The sequence below is a fragment of the Gallinula chloropus genome, assembly GCF_964237585.1.
Source record: "Gallinula chloropus genome assembly, chromosome: 17".
Lineage (NCBI taxonomy): Eukaryota > Metazoa > Chordata > Aves > Gruiformes > Rallidae > Gallinula > Gallinula chloropus.
In genome coordinates, this window is record NC_140102.1 from 5,897,581 (window position 1) to 5,917,132 (window position 19,552).

General features: G+C 43.1%; 1 protein-coding gene across 1 annotated transcript; it reads right to left on the bottom strand.

Annotated features, from left to right (window-relative positions):
• Positions 1-505: 505 nt before the first annotated feature.
• On the bottom strand, positions 506-19,311 carry PPTC7 (protein phosphatase targeting COQ7). The gene is made up of 6 exons (XM_084272240.1): positions 19,054-19,311; positions 9,591-9,770; positions 6,650-6,848; positions 4,376-4,499; positions 2,338-2,467; positions 506-1,083 (listed from the first exon to the last, which is right to left on the bottom strand). Exons 1-6 carry the CDS (start codon positions 19,253-19,255, stop codon positions 1,025-1,027), a joined length of 894 nt encoding a protein of 297 aa, XP_084128366.1. The 5' UTR covers positions 19,256-19,311; the 3' UTR covers positions 506-1,024.
• Positions 19,312-19,552: the final 241 nt, after the last annotated feature.

Consider the following 19,552-nt stretch of genomic DNA (forward strand, 5'->3'; position numbering starts at 1 on the left):
GCGTAAGCAGAGAGGTGCTTGTTGGAGTCAGAGAAAGATAGACCGGACTCAAATGGGTGCAGCGGATCCTGTTCTACACAAGTGAGAATAGCAATTAACATCACAAATTATGTTTTGTTAACGACAGAATTATCTACTGAAAGATGTCGGGAGCTGAGGGTGACCTGTTCTTTGTGCAACCTCCAGCTGTAGCATTTACATCATCCCGCGCTGGTGAGACGGGTTAAAATGCTGAACAGACCTCAAACTTTGGCCAGCTCAGCTTTTTGAGACTCTGTTAAAATTTCTGTTTTAAAAAAATAATAATAATTATCCACAGCCAAAACATCCAGATAGCAGGCCCATTACGGACGAATGATCTGCAGAACTTTTAAGATCACAGTTAAGCACCTGAAATCACACAACACATTTGCATCCATATAACTTGAACTAAGTATGGGGTTGGGGTTTTTCTTTGAAATTTCGTACTAGAAAAGGCTCCTAGGCTGACACCGTGTATGGCAAGAGCAGAATGTTTACAGCAGTTATAAACCTCCTGAAAACCGGAGCTTAGAAACACGAAACCTCGGCTATCACGGTAACGAGACTATGCGTATGAAACTGTCCTGTAACACACCCTTTAATGAACAGTAAATAGAGTAATACGCCCTCGTGCAGAGGTTCTATCTATTGAATCTAGTTTGAAAGATAAGCCAATTCTACTCCTTTGAAAGGAAGTCACATTTCAAACGCGGTAACAATGTGGGATGGATCCTTCCCCCTGTCGAGGACAATGACTAAGCTCTGAAAGACATGCTTCAAGCCTCGAGCTTCTCCATTTCTTGCTGGCAGACAAAGACCAGTGTAGTACGAGAGTGGTTCTTAACGAGGTTTTCCGTTGCATCTCAAGATGGGCAACGAGCTCAAGAACCTGCTGCTGAGATCAGCTGCGAAGGAAGAAAGCAATCCTGCCAGCAGGAAACCGTACGTGTGAAGCTGGGAGCTCAGGGTAACGAGAACGTCAGAAGCCAACGCTCCGGGCAGATCAGTCTGTGTATTCGGCTACGATAGAAAGAAGGACGGTGATGTCATCTGGTTTTCCCCCTGTACGAGAAGACAATTAAAACTATTTCATCAAACCACAGCAAGTCCTACAATCTCCTTGTGATCTGTGACATTCCCCAGGTAGAAAGCTCTTTAAAAAATGGTTTACATTTTTTAAACTGTTTGTTTCAGGTTCCTCCACCTCCTTTCCACAACGCAACTGAAATGTTGTGTTAAAATGCAACACAAAAAAGCCCTTTCCTTGGGAGCTACAGTGAGATCATAAACTCCTAGGAGGAGTACACACCTTGAGCATCGTTACCCCATAGCAGACTGCTTAATAAACACACAAGAAACCTGACAAGCAGATTGCAATAAAAAGAGTTGGTGTCTTCTCAGGAATTTCTACAGTAAATCAAACAACTCTTGAGCATCCAGTCCAGCACTCTGTCACCACGTTTCTTTCTAAAAGCTACTTAACATCTTTAGAAGCCACTTTGAGCAACAGACTGAATTGCTGTCAAACAGCTCAGAGAAGAGGTATTGTTATGTCAAAGCAGCCTTTGGACTCAGATCTGCAGCTTCGTTACTGAAGGCAAGCTGAAAATCTCTATCTTTGGGAAAGAGTCTTAAGGGTCTTGCAGGGAACCCTGGCCTCCCGATGGAGACAGCAAGAACACGTTCACCCACAGAATTATATTTAACACGGGGGGAGCAAACACGTTTGAGAGGACTCTGAACATGCCAGGTGTTAGGATCTTTCTAGAACACAGGAAGTAGAACTTGTGAACAGCCAGGTCAGGACAGGGACACTAATGGTACAAGGGTGAGAAATTTCAGGGAAAATAAAAATAAAAAACCCCAAGCCGAAACCAAAACCCCCAAAGAGTGGGCAGATCTCAGCTAAAAAGCTTCGGTAATAGAAGACCTTAAAAAACCCAAAACCACACTCACACCCCCCCCAGTCACACATCCAAACCCAAGGAACAAGTCAAGTACAGTTTCCCAAAGAGCCTGGAGAACTTGTGCCAGACAGGGTTCCCGGGCAGAAGCGTAATAAGAGATCTAAAAACCCCCTAAAAATCAGCATGCTGCACACTCTGCCTTCCAGCTGCTTCCCGACAGCGGCTTCTGATCAGCCGGGGCCTGGGATGACCTGTGCTGGGAACTGGGGTCCTCGCCAAACCAAACTCTGGCTTGGCGCTCTACTGCCCACCGCATTTCCTAATGCTGTTTTCCTGTCCCATTTCGGGACTGCAGAACTTTAAGGCTTCCCAAAGGGAGTGGGAGGGGGAGACAAGAAGGTGATCTTACCTCTCACATTCAACCCATTGTCACACGCAAACTGTGCAAACGGCGACATGTAAGTGGGATCATACGCCAGCTCGTGAGCTTGCTCAGCAATGCTTCTTGCAGTCTGCTGTATACTCTCATAGTTGGAGTTCTAAATCCATGAGATAAAAAAAAGAGTTTATTGTTCCAAGACAGCCTGCTGACAGTTGTTTCAGAGATCCCTGACTGCCAGACCCCTCTCAGATTAGGGCACCAGCTACCCCCTTCTCTTCCTCACTGTCTTTTAGGCTTTGTAAGTCCTGGTTAGAACTGCAAATCTGCATAACTCAAGTCCAGACCTCTATTCCCTACCTGCAGCTCCAAGACTTGGTTTTGGAGGATTTGCGGAATTTAGAAACTACTGCTCCAACCAGACCAAAGAGTTGCACCTGAGGGAAGCAGGGCATTCAATGGCTACACTGGCTGTTCTCACCAAGAGCCACCCTTTCCTCATGAAGAGAGATCTCTTGATCTCAGTATGTTTTACCTGGAAGGGGAAGTCTTATTTCTCTGCCCCTCTTACCCAAATCGACAAGAACATCCCCCTTGGGGAGAAGGGGCGCTTGAAACATCAGGTGAGATTTATTGAGCATGCAGGCTGTGTTTTTAAGTGGTTTTTATTTTTCTACCCTGTTACAGTAACTGCTGCTTTACTCCAAGCCTTTTCTCAATCAAGCCAACACGACATGACAACCACCCCTCGTTTTGTTTGTAACCACTTTAAACCACTTTGTCATTTTAAATCTTCCCTGCAGTTCGGGGATTTATGAGATTCACTTTTGGCTGAACCTCCCGGGGAACTTCAGTGCCTTTCCCAAACACGCCAAAAGATGGAGCTCAACTTTCTTCCACAAGGGAATTCCATCCCCAGCGTCCTCCCGGGGCCAACCTCACCTCTGCGCAGCAGAAGGAAGGTGGGAGTCGCAGCGGGCAGAGGCCAGAGCTGGCTGCAGCATAAGGACCAGCGCCACAGGTTAGCAGCCATCCCACCAGCCCCCTCCAAACCAAACCAGGATAGATACACCCTGGGTGCTGCCACTCCCTCTGCCAACCAGACTAAAGCCTCTCTGACTGCTCGGACTCGCATCTTGCTGTTCCCAGTACGTCGATACATGGCTCAGTTTCAGACCCGAACATCACACAGAGGGGAGTGGGACAGTGGGGACTGCACAGGTGGGGAAACAGAGTCAGGGGATGTACAGAGACCCCTTGCACATTTTGCCCGTAACAACCCATTCTCTGACACCACCTTTCAGTTAATGTGGCTGCAGGACAAGAGCAGGCAAAGTTTTTTAAAACCACACCATAATTCTACATGTTAATCTTATTTGCATTTCATAACACCAAAAGACTTTCCTCAGGGAGGTTATACATATTGATACCTCCTAAGTATACTTCCCTTTCTGTAAGTAAATAGCCTTAAGCTACATGTTCTCATCCAAACTAAAATACTTTAATGCATTTTTACTATTTAAAAAGAATGTTTGTGGGCACCAACCTGGAAAAGTTGCTGAGAACAGTAAAGATTGTCAAGCACACACAACCCACAATTCAGACAGCCTACACTGCTTCACCCAAACTGTTCTACAAGCCTTTGGAAAAGGTTCCAATTCTTTTCAAGTACACAGCTCACCCCTCAAATAACCTGTCATTCCATGTACATAACCTGGAAGTTACCCACAACGTGCAAACAGCTGGCTGGGACAACGCCTGTTACTGAACATCTCCCCTTCCTCCTCTCCCACCCATCATCTGTCAGCAACACGGGACCAGCTGCTACTTGGAAAATTTATGCCCAAGCTGCTGCTCCTGGATCCAGCCTGGCTGTGGATCCCAGAGGTGCTGAGGTCAACGTCCCTCCCCACTGCTCACACGTGGGATGAACTGAAATGTCTCTGAATGACAGCACTTTGTGTTGGGTCTTTCATGGAAAATACAAAGTTATGTGTATAAAAAGTAAGGGTAGTAACTAGGAGGGGTAAACGGTGCCAACACTGAGATTCAGAATTCACACACTCACCTTCAGCTTTTTTAACTCCTGCAGAATCATGTAGTCAGGCATGTTGTCAAACAGTCCATCTGTTGCAGTCAAAATAATGTCTCCGAGTTGGACATCAAAAGAAGTACTATCAGCAGCGTCAGGGCTGTGAAGATGACAGGTACGTTAACCAAATCACTCTAGCTCTCACCCAGACACCAAGCAATGTCAAACTGGCACATCAACAGCATCTGTAATTCGCTCCTCTTCTGTGTTTTTCCACAAAAGAAAGAAATAATCACTAACTGAGGCTTTTGCACCAGGATGGCTTGTCAAGAAAGCTAACAACAGAAGACCTGTGATTGCAAACAGGTAATGTTCCAGCTATTACACAGAGGATTTGCATTTAAAATTCCCAGATGAACAATCCTGCAATCTCATCTGCTTCACAAGCGTATCTCTATGGAAACCATTAAGTAGAATGGCAGCTTGGGGCTTCCTTCTCACTCATCTTAAATATGTAAGAGCTACACTTGAAAGGACAATTCATAATGGGAACGGCCAAAGCACTGAAGGATTCTGAATCACTTTCTAACACAATGTAGTATGAAACGTGTCTGGAAATTGCCACAGGAGACCACAGCCTGATCTACTTATATCTGATATGTTACACAACAGCCAGAGGAGAAAAGATCTATTTTGGCCATGAATATTCCTGCAAAATTCAATTCCCTCACAAGCAACATAATGACAAACATTTTTAAACACTCTTCAGGGGTCTTTAGAAGGGACAAACCACTGCAGTCAGTGCCATCTGGCTATGCCAAAATGCAGAAGAGCTGCTCTGCTCAACTGATTTGTAGCTTCAGGGAGGTCAGCAGAGCTGAGGTGGCCTGCCTGTTCCCATGTGCAGCCAAATTTAACATTTAACTGGGACAACAAAGAAAAAAAAAATGTACTGGAGAAGCATTTAGACAACACACACGAGTATTAATTAACGTCAAGAACTGTGCAGAAACTGGCCAGAAAGCCATAATCATGATTCAGAACTAAAGTGTGGGAGCTCATTTATTTTACGCTTTCCTTATTATGTGATGACTCAGATTACTTTGCTTTCCTGACTTCCACTGGACATTATCAATTATCCTTGTGCTTTTGAGTTTTGTCTTCCCACGGATGACAGAACCTTCAGGAAAGTGCAGATTTTTCTAGTTCTGGGATTTCAGAAAAAAAAAATCACTTAAGTTTTAGACTAATTAAGAGGTTAGATTATTTAAGGTTCTAATTACAGAGTTCTACACCAGCTTCCTCTCTGCAGTCTTATGATGAGGTAGTAAAATCACATGCAAGAACGGTGAGGAGTTTCAGCAACCCAACCAACACTTTCAGAGAGCGCTATTTTGGCTGTCAATGTTAGAACCTTTACAAGGCTTTAAGTATCATGGCCAATGCTGTATCAAAAACTTAGAGACTCCTATCGCATTCCCTGTACGCTGTGGTCACCCTGAAGATCGCTCTGTCCCCTGCCTGCGTTCAGAAGGGTCATATCACTTCAATGAGGGTGTAACCTTGATTTGAGAGCTGCAATTTAAGTACATATTCGAATGCCTATTTTTTTGGTATTTGATTTTACTGGTGAGACTTCACAAAGTCAGAGGACAGCTCAGCCTGACATTCTTAGGGGAAAACACAAGTACAAGTCTGCCTTTGAAACGACTCATTCCTGTGAACAGATTGTCCTTTCCTAATACTCTCATTTCCCAGCTTGATGTTCCGCCAAACAGGTTGTTGTGGGTTTGGTTTTTTTTAACTCATTTTGGTCAAATACAATATGCTGCGGGAAACACAGCTATTTGGAAACCCAAGTTACAGTCACATGTCCCTCTGCTCCAGGCTCCAAGTACTTGCTACCTCACTGCCAAAATATCTAAATTAGCGTACTCCAAACCAGTCTCAAGAGAGCACAGACAGGGGCTGGGAACGAAAGCCACCAATAAGACAAGCCACTCACACAGGATGACCAGTGCACACTCCAGCTGCAGCCGTACTGCAGTACCTTTATTGAGTAACCTCTCTCCACGGATCAGAACACACCCAGCACACACCACAGACTGCAGGAATATGGCATTGGGAATGAATAAATTCAGCCTGTGAAACAGTGTGCAGATTGCAACGTACAGTATCTAAAGATGAGACGTGGTTCTAAGACCCTCTGATTAGGCACATGCTTACTCATGTGGATGCTGCGCTATCCAAACAGCACTGTAGCAGCAAAACACACAGCAAAGGCTAATTTAGGATCCCCTCCCATCTTACCTGTCGCTTAAGACAACTCCTTCCGCTTCCGGTGGAGCTATTGATAGTTGGAACGGAGTGTTGAAGTAATGCTGTTGCTCATCAGATCGATGTACTACTTCTCCTCCTCTGACTACCAAAAATCCAGAATCTCCCAAGTTGGCTGTATGTAAACGGTGACTTGTTCTGTCCAGAACTACTATACAAGCTGTACTGCTTCCTGGAAGCAAATGGAACATGGGAACCAGTGTTAGCCTCACAGAAGTTGCTCGTTCTTTCACTGATTTGATTCACACTCTAATTATTTCAATATTTATCAAAGCTTACAGGTCATGAGGAATGGAAATATTCAGTAATGCCAAAATTAAGATACACTAACAAAGGCAAAATGCTAGAAAACTTTGCAAGACAAACTACTAAGTTCTTTTGTATAGAACTTACTTTTCGTGCTTTGATTTTGGCAAACACATTATGCTGACAAATACCTGTTTTGTTCCACTTTATTTACAGTTTTCCACCCCAACATATGTCAGCACATTCTGCTATAGGACTGGATTTACAGAAGTCACATAAAATACTGAAATTCCAAAATCATTGAGATAATAGAATTCTAGTAGCATCTACACAATGCTAGGTGCTCTCCACACAGTTTCACTCATCAGCTGTAAACAAGCCACACCAAGTAAAGAACTGCTTGCAATTAAGTATTGGGTGTTACTGCATTGCGCTCGTTAGGACATTAAAAGGCTTTCCTTCACAGCACGGGTCTGTGGAGCTGTCTGTATGTTTAAATAAAATAATCCTCTCACAGCTTCAGGATCCTAACCTCACAGATCTAAGGAGAACGTGTTTCAGAGACAAACACTAGATTTGAGATTCCAGATTAAAGTCAGTCAGAACGGAAATGTATCAGGTTGTCAACTGTGCTCGGATCTACCCTGGCCATGCTTGAGGGCACTGAGGAATTCCCATTCATTTTCTGGGAAGCAGCCACCAACTGCACTTGGTTACAAGCCACAAAAATAACTGTATAGCACAGACCGAGTCCTTGCTCCATGGAGCAATCCCTTAATTTCTGCTAATATGACAGCATTTCCACCACCAGAACTTTCACTCCTCAAGAGGATGAAATAAAAAGCTGCTTCTTGACTTCTGCCTTGCCCCTATCACCAGCTGGTGAGTAGTCTTCATCTTCTAACGTTCTTCCAGGATAAGTTTCTGACCACAGCTACATGTTGGACAGACCACAAGCTAGCAGTGAGCTAGACTTACAATGGGGTTTGTTATGCAAAAGTCCAGCTGGCTCTAGGCATCACCTACAGATGTTTCCCTTTCTAACACAGGGAGTTCCCTGCAAATCATTTGTGCTTAATTTATTCTCTGGTGAATACACAGGACTTTCTCCACTCCTGGTGGATGCTAAGTCAGAACCAGTATTATTTTAGGAAAAAATCAGATTTTATGCCACAGCATCCAAGACACTTCTGCAGTACAAGAGTAGTGTTTAAATAAATGGCATCATTTCCTCTCACTTCAGCTTTATTTTAAAATATTTGTTAGATTCAGTTCTGATGAACTAAATACCAGGATTTAAAGCACAACAGCAAGGAAAAGGTACTGCAGAATGAATCCTCCCTAATGAAGTCCTCTTCCTTCACTTTATGTAAACCCTAAGTGTTCACTGCTGTGATAATTCCAGAGGTTTATTTATACTTCTAAAAATACTGTTCTCGGTTAAAGGAGAAACATGAAGGATCATTAGTTTCAAATTCTAACTCTATTAGCAGAGTGTAACTAGGAGGCCATGTGTGGAATGCAGATCTTGTGACTCAGCATATGCCGCTTTTCAGAATTCGAAAGGTCAAGCCAAGCAGGGCTGCCTCCGTCTGCAGAGCTGCTGGGAGGGCTCTCACCAGCAGCCCGCTTTGTGGACCACTTACAGCTACATCTGCTGTGCACAAACAAGCACTATTAAACATGCAAAATCCTGATGTAATTACTGCTATTTTAGCAATACTTAAGGTGACTTTTGAGGTTTGAACCTATTCTTTAGGCATATAATGTGAGAACATCTGTTCCGAAGCACAGCGGGCAAGTTAAATATAGCTTACACAGCACTCTTCTGGCATAGGAGTTTAAGGTCAGGTGAGAAGCATGCATATCATGCAGGGCAACGCTTTCTTGGTGCATAAGAGGTCACATGCCCTTTAGAGAAGCATTCTGTTCTCAAGGTTGCCAGCTGAGGCCAAATGGCACCTCTCTATCTGCCCAGGACTCGTAAGGCAGCTGGATGCCCTGTCTAAAAATCAACTTTGACACAGAACATATGCTAAGAATCTACTTTAGGTTGCTTTTAAAAAGTAAACCTGTAATGAATTCCCCATGAAGAATTATAAAAATAATATAGCCTACCAGTGATTGATGATACAACCTACTTACATTGACTGATTATGCCTAAAGTTCACTGGATATAAAAGGCAACGGGAGCAGTAAGGCAGGGAATGAGCCAAACTCACCCAGTTATCACCAGCAAACATTTCTGCCTGCATAGCTGAAGCAAAAAGCTGCAACCATCAAGAGTTTTCAAGGAAGAACAGTTATTTATACATCCCTAGCAGAGAGAACAAGCACACATGCCACTGTGCGTTCTACTGCTGAACTTGTTTTGCAAACTCTCTGCAGGCACAGCTGAATTACGCCCTTTACAGATTAAAGCCTTTCTGGTTTTTATACACACACACACACATATTCCCTGTATTACCAAACGAATCAACATGCTAAAGAAAATAAGGATGCCACCAAGACAACTACATTTCTGTAATTTTTTTTTTTGTTAATTACAAGAAAATAACTGCTGGCAAATCTGCTGTAGAAGCTGGCAACAGATTTAAGCAACCTTGACTAAGTATACATCTAGATAACATACATCACAGATCCAGTTTATGTATTTTTGCTTTCTTACCAAGCAAAGGTACTTTGTTCTGAAGCAGCTCACAATAACCTGCTGTGAGAATCCCAACAGGATTACTTGGTACAAACCGTCCTTCTTTTACTAAACGTTCACATGTTCGCATTAGAGTCCCTGAGAACTGAGAAGGGTCCACCCCATAGTCTCTCCAGCCACCTACACCATCTGCTACCCCTAGAAGAGGAAGAGAAAACCAGAGTTACTTGAACAGAAATGGTATTCAATACATTTTTAATATTTTACATCACTTATGATATTCAGTAACTAAACTGTAGGACATCGACCCTGCTTGAAAAACAGTTTTGATTAAGAAAAAAAATGTTCTAAGCTTTTTTTAAGATAACTTCTGACATCAGTTCACAGACAAATCTCTTAATACAATTCAAATTACTGAAGGGAAGATACAAGTCTAACACCGAGAGCTCTGTGAGGAGGTTGACTTTAGTAAAGAACAACTAATGGGGAATTTGGGGGGGAAGGAGGAGGATTCTATCACATTAATCTTTGGTTAGCCTCTTAAAAAGGAAGAAGAGTTTTTAGAGATGGTACATTGACTACAGACCAGCCAATTTTCAGTCCATTGTTCAAAACAACCTAGAGAGCAGAAAGTCAGGTCAGTCCTGCCAAAGCCTGGGAAGTCTCTGAGCAACCACAGAGGCAAACGGGAAGATGCATGGAGAAAAGAGGGTGGCCAGGGGAGATACTCTGCAGGCCATTTGGCTAACAAATCTTGAACTTCCTCAACTAACTTAATAAAAGTAAAATACTGTCCAAAGGTATTATTTAAGAGACAAAAATGTTTCTACTTGGAATTTTTTTTTCAAGTATATTTCTGATTCTCAACATGTAAGGAACTAACCATCTCAAGCACAGGTTTCTGTGGCATATAAAGCTCAAAGACCACTTTTACAGCAAAAACACAAAGAGCCAAGTGCAGAGCTCAGCCTGTGCTGGAGAACAAGACTCCTCAGAAAAAAAGCACCACTCTTAGCAAAGGCATGAAAAGTTGACCGAGAAGGTGAGAGGAAGTTTGCCTCACCTACAGACGCCCTTCACACGGGACACCATCTGAAACTGAGACGGAAGGTTCAGAGCTGACCTTGGCACGAACCGTAATCTGCTGGGAGGTTACAGCCTGATTCTGAACAGCCTATCAACATTAATCAGATTTCTCCCAAAAATAGTGCACAACCTTTTAGACACCTGCTTTGTCCGTTCCCTTCCTTAGAAGAATGCTACAGGAAGGCAGATACCCACATTCACCTCTTCAGACCAGACCATGGGGAGAAGCTCATGCAAAAGCAACCCTGGCATTCTTTCCTCAAGAACCAACTAACCCACTCTTTACAGGTTCCGCAACTTCAGGTTAATACTGGATTAACCCTTTGCTTTCTGTCACCACACAGGCAGGTCTACAGTAAGAGACTATTAAGAAAGAGTTTCTATATAGAGAGAACTTGAAATAGAATCCAAGTTTCAGTTTAGATTTGATACTTGTTTTACACAAAGTTCCCAGAAGAGCAGCTTTTTTCCCCTTTAAGCTGAACATAACCCAGATGTACCTTTGCCAGCTGAATACAGCACCGCTCCACTGACAACAGGGTTAATGCAACGAAAAGGTATATTTGACAAGTACAGCCCAGAGCTTTTGGCTCCTAAGGTGGTTACAAAACAAGCTCATCAGAAGTTTCAGAGTTCCCTCAAGCAACCAGCAAACTATTTTTGCGTTAGTTCCTAAACAGAAACACTCCAGCATTATTATATGGTGTAAGGAAGCCATCATAGCAAGCACCCAGTAAGGTTAATTATCAAAGCCTACTTCATTGTCAAAAGCAGAAATAAGATTATGCCACCTGATTTTCTTTGCTCGCTTCTTACTCCAGGCAGAAAATCTGAATCAGTAATCATGGCAGCACTCTTCATACTCTATCTTGAGCCATGAAATGGCTTTGTCTGTCTGCCTTCCTGTCTGCTTTTTGCAAGCTATAAACAGCTTTAAGTACATTCTGCCAGCGCCTTCCAAAACAATCATCCTCTAGACAGTCCACAATAAGGTCCTCTGACTTAGCTTTGTGCCACACACAAGAGAACAGATCGTCTGCTCAGGAATCGACAGGACAGTCCTGCGTTCCCTCCCCCAATACCGACACAGAAACCAACAGGACCATCTCATTCAGGAGCGGGCCCCAGGGTATGCTTCCATTCTAACACCTCCACAGGCCCTCACCAGCTCAGTAACTCCCATACCACCACTGCCAGCTGTTCCTTGTCTTTGCCCAAAATGGGCAACATGGGGTTTTTTGCAAAGGTTTCGTTTGGGAAGTTTGTCTCTCTCTTTGTTTTTTTTTTTAACCATATCTGTTCAAGAGGATAAGTCAGTTCATTTAATTTAAGCTAAATGACCTTGTTGGCTCCTAAAGCATGGCTCATCAACACTGCCAGAGCAGTCAAATGCTTCCTCCTGCTCCGGCACAGAGCCAGGAATTACTGCTGCCATTGAGATCAGTGGCAGTGCATGGGCCAAGCACATGAAGCAGCCCTATACCACACAATGCCACTGAGAAAACACCCCCCTTTACTGATTTTGCCTTAGAAGATGATTTGTTACATTCCCTTAGATCTTCAGGTATCCTTTCCCACCTTCAGGATGGTTTTAACATAAAAAACTCTATCTTTACATTCTTCATTCTCAGCATAAGCTGAACAGTTTTATGAGAAAGGAATATGTGATTCTAAAGCAGACTGAATAAACAGCTACTGAAATCAACAATATATAAGTGAAAATAAAGTCTAAAAATATATTTTTACATATGAAACAAGAAGCAAAACTGTTTGTGAAATATTCATTAAATATTTAAAACTCCAGAATCATCAAGAACTGAAAGTTCAACTCAAAGGGGGACTACTTTTATGTAACAGCATCTTCTCCCTCTGTCAAAGGAGAATTCAAAGTTACTGACATTGGCAGTACCACTGCCAAGAAGTAATGCCAAGCTCTATTCATTTATTTATCTTTGCTTTCATCTAAGACAAAAAACCCCCCAAACAACCTGTCACTATTGAAAATAACTACTGCTTTACCAAGTTAAAAAAAGGTTACACAAGTTTTTCTATTTTCCTACATTTCACCTTGAAACATTAAATATTGTCTTCCAGCAGCCATCATTTAAGTTTAAATAACCATCTTACAAAACAGAAATCTCAGGACATTTAAGACAAACTGCACAAGTGAGAACTACTGAAATTGAACTGCACATAATGCTTGATTTTTTTCTAAACTACTCAGTAAATCCAGAAATTTTACAGAAAAAAAATATTTCTTTAGATATTCCCTGCTTAAGCCTGGGCAGAAATTACACAATGTCTGTGTGACAGTGAAATGCCCGCAGCTAGATGAACCACTGTAAATAAAGCAACTCAAAATTTCACAATAAATTACTTGAGAAGAATAAAGGCTTCTCAAGTGTTTAACTGTATCATAGAGACCTTTCAGAATCAACACTCCACTACATTGCCTTCTGCTGGAAAATGCACAAATACGACTGCCAGATCAAACACCCGCTGCACGTGTCAGTCCAAAAACTGTTTCTAATTTAAAAATTCAGCTTATCAAGATCTCTGACAGAGAGACAGTTGTAATGAAGCTTCATGACAAAAGACTGATGTTGCAGCACTGAAACCAAGCAAGTGAAGATACTGGCACTGAAACTTGTAAAAGTTATTTCAAAATGCTAAAAGCACCTGGGATAAAATACCAGTTGAAATGCAAGTGTAAAGCTGCATTGGCTGCCAACATGTAAGGTTAACTGCAGAAGCCCCGAGCACAGCCAACCAGCAATACACACTTTTCACTGCAAACTTAAGTCAGATCCAGATGTTCTACGTAGTTCAGAGCAAACAAAAACTAAACCCGTTTAAAGTTCACAACAAAACCACAATTCTGATCAAACCCTGTTTAATATAAAGCATTATGAGTGGAAGTCTTGGCTAGCTGGCAAGCTAACCTGCCCATGGTCAGAGTTCAAAAGTATCACCCTGTCCCAAAAAGCTCTCAAAAGGTGGATACTTTCAAACCTTACATCAGCTAAGAAGAATAATCACATGTAGAAGCAGGCAGAAATGTGCTGGCAGGAATTGCTTTTGCCTGCAAGTGCAATTCAGTTTATAAGACGCACATCTTACTGAGCCTTAAATTTCTTGAGATCCTCACCTGAATTAGCAATGAATCACTGATAAAAGAACACCAAAGGATACATATGCGACTGAATTTACTCTGCATCAAATATAGAGGGACAGCTAACACGGTAAGAAAGTGCAATCTGTTACACTACACAAGTCTGAAGCACAGCACCTAATATTTGTCAACATATCAGCATTGAGATAAACTGGTAAGATTTCCTTATCAGTGAGGAGATAAATCACACTCCTAGATAGATGCTCCATCCAAAGTGAGTAACATACTCCATGCCAGCACTAACTGTCCCAGAGGCTTCACTGACAGCGTATGGGACCACAGTGTTACAGCCAAAAGGTCTCTGCTTTCCCCCCTCCCTAGGTTTTGACAAAGAAAGAACCCTGCTAAATACAACCCCCTAAAGGCAGCTCACATGTGTCTAGTAACCAGTCACAAAAGGAAGAGTCACTTATTCACACCATGCATTCCAAAAGTTATGACAGACCTTAAACTTCCCTTGTATTAAATAGAAAGGAACCGGAAGAAAAATGGGCTAAGTGATAACAAGGAACAAAAAGCAAGAGGCAAAGCAAGAGCTGGTGGTTGAAGAACAGACTGAATGAGAAACAAAGAACTGAACACATTAAATTATGCATCTATTTCCAGGAAAAAGCACCAGTTCCTTATATTGTCATCTTTCCTGCTACACAATTGTTCCCAAAACCAAGATTTTTATGAGGTTTTACTGGTAGTTAGAACTATGTAATCTCTCAAGGTGTTGAGCAACCCTGGAACTTACTCTCACAGCTGAGCTCCTACTGGTGGTTGGCACACTGATGCTGGAAAGGGATGGGCACTGCGAACAGACAGACATCAGCCAGGCTGGACTGAAATTACTTACAGCCTGAATTATCTCAGGCTCCCAATATTAATAGTGCAGATGAACCAAAGCAAACAGTGGGAGGTTTTTACAACATTTTCTGCGAAACAGGTATGACTAATGCCTCACCCTACTGTACTGAGTTCTGCTTTACTTATTTACTTCTGTGGTTTCTGATCAAATCTGCTTTTTGTTCAAGCTAACATGTGTGTATGAATGGAAAACTGTCCACTGTCAACAACTATCAACAGCACTGGTAATTAAAGTGTGTTCAGTTGCAAATTCTGATCAGAATGTTGTAAGCAATACCCTTGCAGAAGCTGTGCTTAAGAAGAATTAACTAGATTTCAGTTCCATTCTCAGAAAAAGAGCTACCACATTTCTAGGTTACATTCAATGCTACTTAAGAACAGCTCTGCTGACAGTTGGATTAGCTGTACTGATAAAAACGTCAGTGAATATGATTGTTAACGAGGATGTTTCTCAATAATCCAGAGTTTCTCTACAAATGGCAGTACTTACGCTCCCATAATAAAAAGAAATTTTAATTTGGTCTATTCCAGCCTAAGACACATCCATACACAATTTTTTTTAAATCACAGATTGCTCCAAGGTATCTTGTGCTCTCTCTATACAGTAGGTGAAATGCCACTCTGAAGCTAGCAGACAACTTGTGTCCTTTAGTGTGATAAGTCGTGATAAGGCAGCAATCTCATTAATAGGTATGATACCAAATAAACCACTTAGTCTTACATGACCTTCAGGCATCAAAGCAAAACTCCTTTCCTCCTCTATAGTTGCCAGAACAACCTTGACATTTCATTTACAAACCCATTTACCTTTTGTAGTTTACTTTTCTTGATGACGCAGAGACTAACAATATTCCAGGGGCTTTGTCACTCTATAGAGTTTTACATTTCCTATCCTGGCTGCTGACAAAATTTTCAAGTAAAGTTCAATTCCTTTCAGTTTTGAGTAGCTGCCCTAGGACACCATCCCCTCCCTCCCCCAAAAAACTTAAAAGACAAGATTTGCAGCTGATGGAACAGTTGCCAAACTTTAACTCTGCAGCGGACAAACAGCACCCTGCTGCCAGACAGTCTTTTTTCCTACTACGGGGGGACAGAAATAGTTTGGAAAACTGGGCAAGTCAAACTGGCTACACCCAAACTTCTACCCAGCACAGACATTGTATAAGTGATGCTGTCACGGGATGCGCATTGGTTGCTGTAATGTTTCAATAATGAGTCACACAACAGCTTGGAAAATCCATAAAAAAGCCTAGCAAAGACATCAGGATCCTGATATGGCAGGAATTAGCAAGAAAAGGCAGATCCCAACAGACGAGAAAACTACCACCAGCATGAGACTTCTCAAGGTTTATAAGCAAGCTTGAACGTCTAATTTTGTTAAATAAGTGAAATGTTTATATAAAGTGATTTTAATTTGTTAAATTCATGCTTTGCTTCCTATACAACAAAAATCCTACTCCTACACAAATTTTAAAAACCCACAACCAAACAACAAAGGTGTCAGTTTCTGAAGAGTTTTGGTTTTCAGTTTGGAAGACGGAAGTGGTGTTTTCTGAAGTTACAAAGGCGTGTGTGAAGAGGTATATAAACGTCTACCAAGTCTCAAGCAGATACTTGAATGTTTTGAGGAACTGGACAACCAAGACACACAACATACAAAAAGGTACAGTGTGCTACAAGCAGCAGCAAAAAGCAAACATGGGGCTGAATCATAAAGCTCTAGAGATTAATAGTAGTAGTAAAGCCATTTCCTTTTCTCAGAGTGATCCCAAAGGAAACACTCTGGTTGAGTTTCTTGTTTCTCCCTGTCCTCAGGATGGGAAGAAAACATGCAGATTTAACCAGACAGAAGTAAAAATAAGAGATGAAACCTTCAAGGACTCAAGCACACCAGTAACAGGCCTTAGCAAGCCTGTAGTAACTATGGAACTGGTGGAAATGTTAATGAACCCTCCTAAGCTTTCTATTGATCTTCCTATGAAAGGACAAAGCATGGACTTTAAGACATTGTTAATTTTCAGCCTTAAGACCATACATCATGCACATAAAAGAACTCTTTACTGTTTTCTGTCTGCTACAAACACATCGCCTGCTTAAATTCTGTTTGACCTAAGAAAATGAATCCCCAAGCACTCATGCCAAACGGCTGGGAGTAGCTCTTTCACTATTACACCACACCCATATCCATCCCACACAGGCATGCTTCCCATATATTGGTTCTAGAAAAGACTGGCACGGAAGAATTTTAAATTAATTAATCTGGCACAGCTTTGTCACTGATGACTATTAGGCCAGACTAAGCGATACAGTTGAAACTTGCTGTCCTCTAAAAGCACACTTACTGTGTTCACTTTGGCTAAAACCATCTAAGCCTCTTCATTAAACTATTACTGAAAAGTGAAGCTTGGAAAACAACAGTCCAACTCAGCTAGTTTTGTTGAGATGCAGAGTTAGGCAGGTATTGAGTTAGTACAAAATTTATGAGGGTCTTTAAAAGACAGGTACAGAACCTCAGATGTGTGGTGACAGCAAGAGGAATTGAGGGCAGGAAAACACTGGTGCTGAAACTCTTTCTGCAGCAGTGTAGAAGAGCTGGTTGAGAAAGGAGGTGCAAGATGACCTGCAGTAGCAGAAACAAGGAGAAAACCACCCTAGTAACAGAAACAAGGAGAAAACTACTTTGTCTGTAAACTTAAGGACTACAGATGCAGAAAAAGCATCAAGTTAGACTGCATCAAAACCTTTCCTGGGTGTTACTGTCTGCAGAATGCACAGTGATCTTGGTTTTTTGGTATGCATATTAGAAAAGCAATAAAGAACATGAAAATAGCTTTACAGGGGGGAAAATTCACAACCCAGCAGCTTTCCTATTTAAATTATTTTCTTCTTGGTACTTAAGACATCCTGGTCTGAAGGCTGCTTTGCTGTTTGATCCTTAAACGGAGTTACAATTCTATTTGTTTTCAAGTTGCCATGAAAATTAATGCCTAGACCAACTTAGAAATGCAATTCTCTGTTGATTCCAGCAGAAAGACACGACAAGCTGTAGGTCCACATATGGTAATTACCAAATATGGCCAAAACCCCCTAAACATAGTCAAATGGCTCTGGATCCAACCCCCTTCCCCTTGCGAAAAGCCTACCTAAGGTAAAGCAGATTCTGCATTTCTCTTACAGGCAAATACCGATTGCAGAGTTATTTATCAGTCCTGGCCTAGTGTGAACTTTAAAGGCAGCCAGCTGTAGTCACGTGTTAAAGTAAGGTTGTCCAACAGCTAATTCTAATAGAAGAAAAATATAATTCTCTAGAACAGGCACAACAGAAAAGATGCAGAGTATCTAAAATGTGTTGACCGGTTTTCCACATCTTGAAAGCTGTAGCATCACCCTCAGAGCAACAGCTCCCTCGAGAATAATCAGCACTGTTACCTAGCACCAAGTTACAGCTTCCTGAAAAAATGCCTCAGCTATATTAAATGGCAACCAAGTTACACCAACAGCACCAAATCGTGAAGAATCACCAAGCACTGTCACATCACGAGCCACTGCAGCACAATCCCACCAGCTTTAAACTAAAAAAAAAAAAAGGGGGGGGAGGAGGTAGGGAGAGGAAGTTGGGGGGTTTTTAAATGTCACAAGTTTTGGTGAAAATTTACTTCTGTCAGTTGCTCAAAAACTAACTTTTGCAGAGGATCAGTCAAATTCAACCTTGACTACATAGGAGAAAGGTCAAGCACTGCCAAGAGCAACGCTGCTCATAAACTGAAGATTCCATTGATTATCTATAATTATTCACTATTTCTAAAATTCGAGCCCTTCAGATCCCTTGTGCACATGAATCCAATAGATTCGGCATAATCAGGATAGAACAAAAACTGAAATTGAAGTTTGACATTTGAAACCGGTCTCAATGTCACTTTGCCTTTCACTTGACAAGGACACAGCACGCACTAAAAATCAGGAAGTGTCCGTTTCAATGGTCCTTTATGTGGAAATGCAATCCATACGTACGGGGCTGGGTTAGGTTTTAAAGTGAAACGCACTAGAAGTAGTTCCGTTGGCTCTCGGGGCCGCCAGGCCTTACAGGTGAAGCGCCAAGGCTGGGCCCCGGCACCCAGCACCCACACTGCCCCATCCCAAAGGAGGGCTGCAGGAGGTGGGCGTCGCACCGCTGCAAAGAGCTTTCTTTTGGAACTAAGAAAAAACACAAAGAAGGAGAGCTCACGCTGACATTTACAGGCAGAACCGCCTCCTTTGTCTGCGACCGAAGACTGAGCCGCCTCGCCATGTGCGGCTCAAGGAGGGGAGGTCACGACACGACACCAAAGCCACACCGGCACCCCCGCGCAGCAGGGCCCCGCCAGCACTTACCCAGCACATCTGCCGACCGGTGCCGGGCCACGAAGCAGGCGTCGTCCCCGTAGCACATTCCTTTCTTGAGGATGCCCTTGCGGAAATCTTTGCCGAAGCCACAGCTGGCTGTCACCAAGCTGTAGTCACGGGAGTCCGTCTGCGAGAGGCCGCCCAGGACTGCCCGGGCTACCAGCCTGCCATAGGAGAGCACCGAGAACATGGCGTGGGGCGCCCAGCAGCCGAGAGCCAGGAACGCGGGGAGCCACCGGCGCAGCCGCCTCCTGACCTGCGAGCGCCCGCCGCAGGGAGCCAGCCTTCTTCCCCTGCCCGCCGGCCGGCTCGCCTCAGCCCCCGCCGGCCCGCGCTGCCCCTCTTCGGCCTGGCCCCTCGCCCTCCCGCCCCGCGGGCCGCCTCGCCCCTCCGGGCCGGCTCCCGCCCTCGCCGCTCGCGCTGCCCCTCAAGCCCCGCGCGCCGGCCCCTCACGGCCGGGTCGCCGGCAGCGCCCCTGCCTTCCTCG

Excerpts from the sequence above, each read along its gene's own strand:
- PPTC7 (XM_084272240.1), bottom strand. The coding sequence starts at position 19,255 with ATGTTCTCGGTGCTCTCCTATGGCAGGCTGGTAGCCCGGGCAGTCCTG. Across the intron at positions 6,849-9,590 it reads GAACAAAGTACCTTTGCTTG|GAAGCAGTACAGCTTGTATA; the intron begins GTAAGAAAGCAA and ends ATTTGCTTCCAG. Across the intron at positions 1,084-2,337 it reads CAATGGGTTGAATGTGAGAG|GGGGAAAACCAGATGACATC; the intron begins GTAAGATCACCT and ends CTTCTCGTACAG.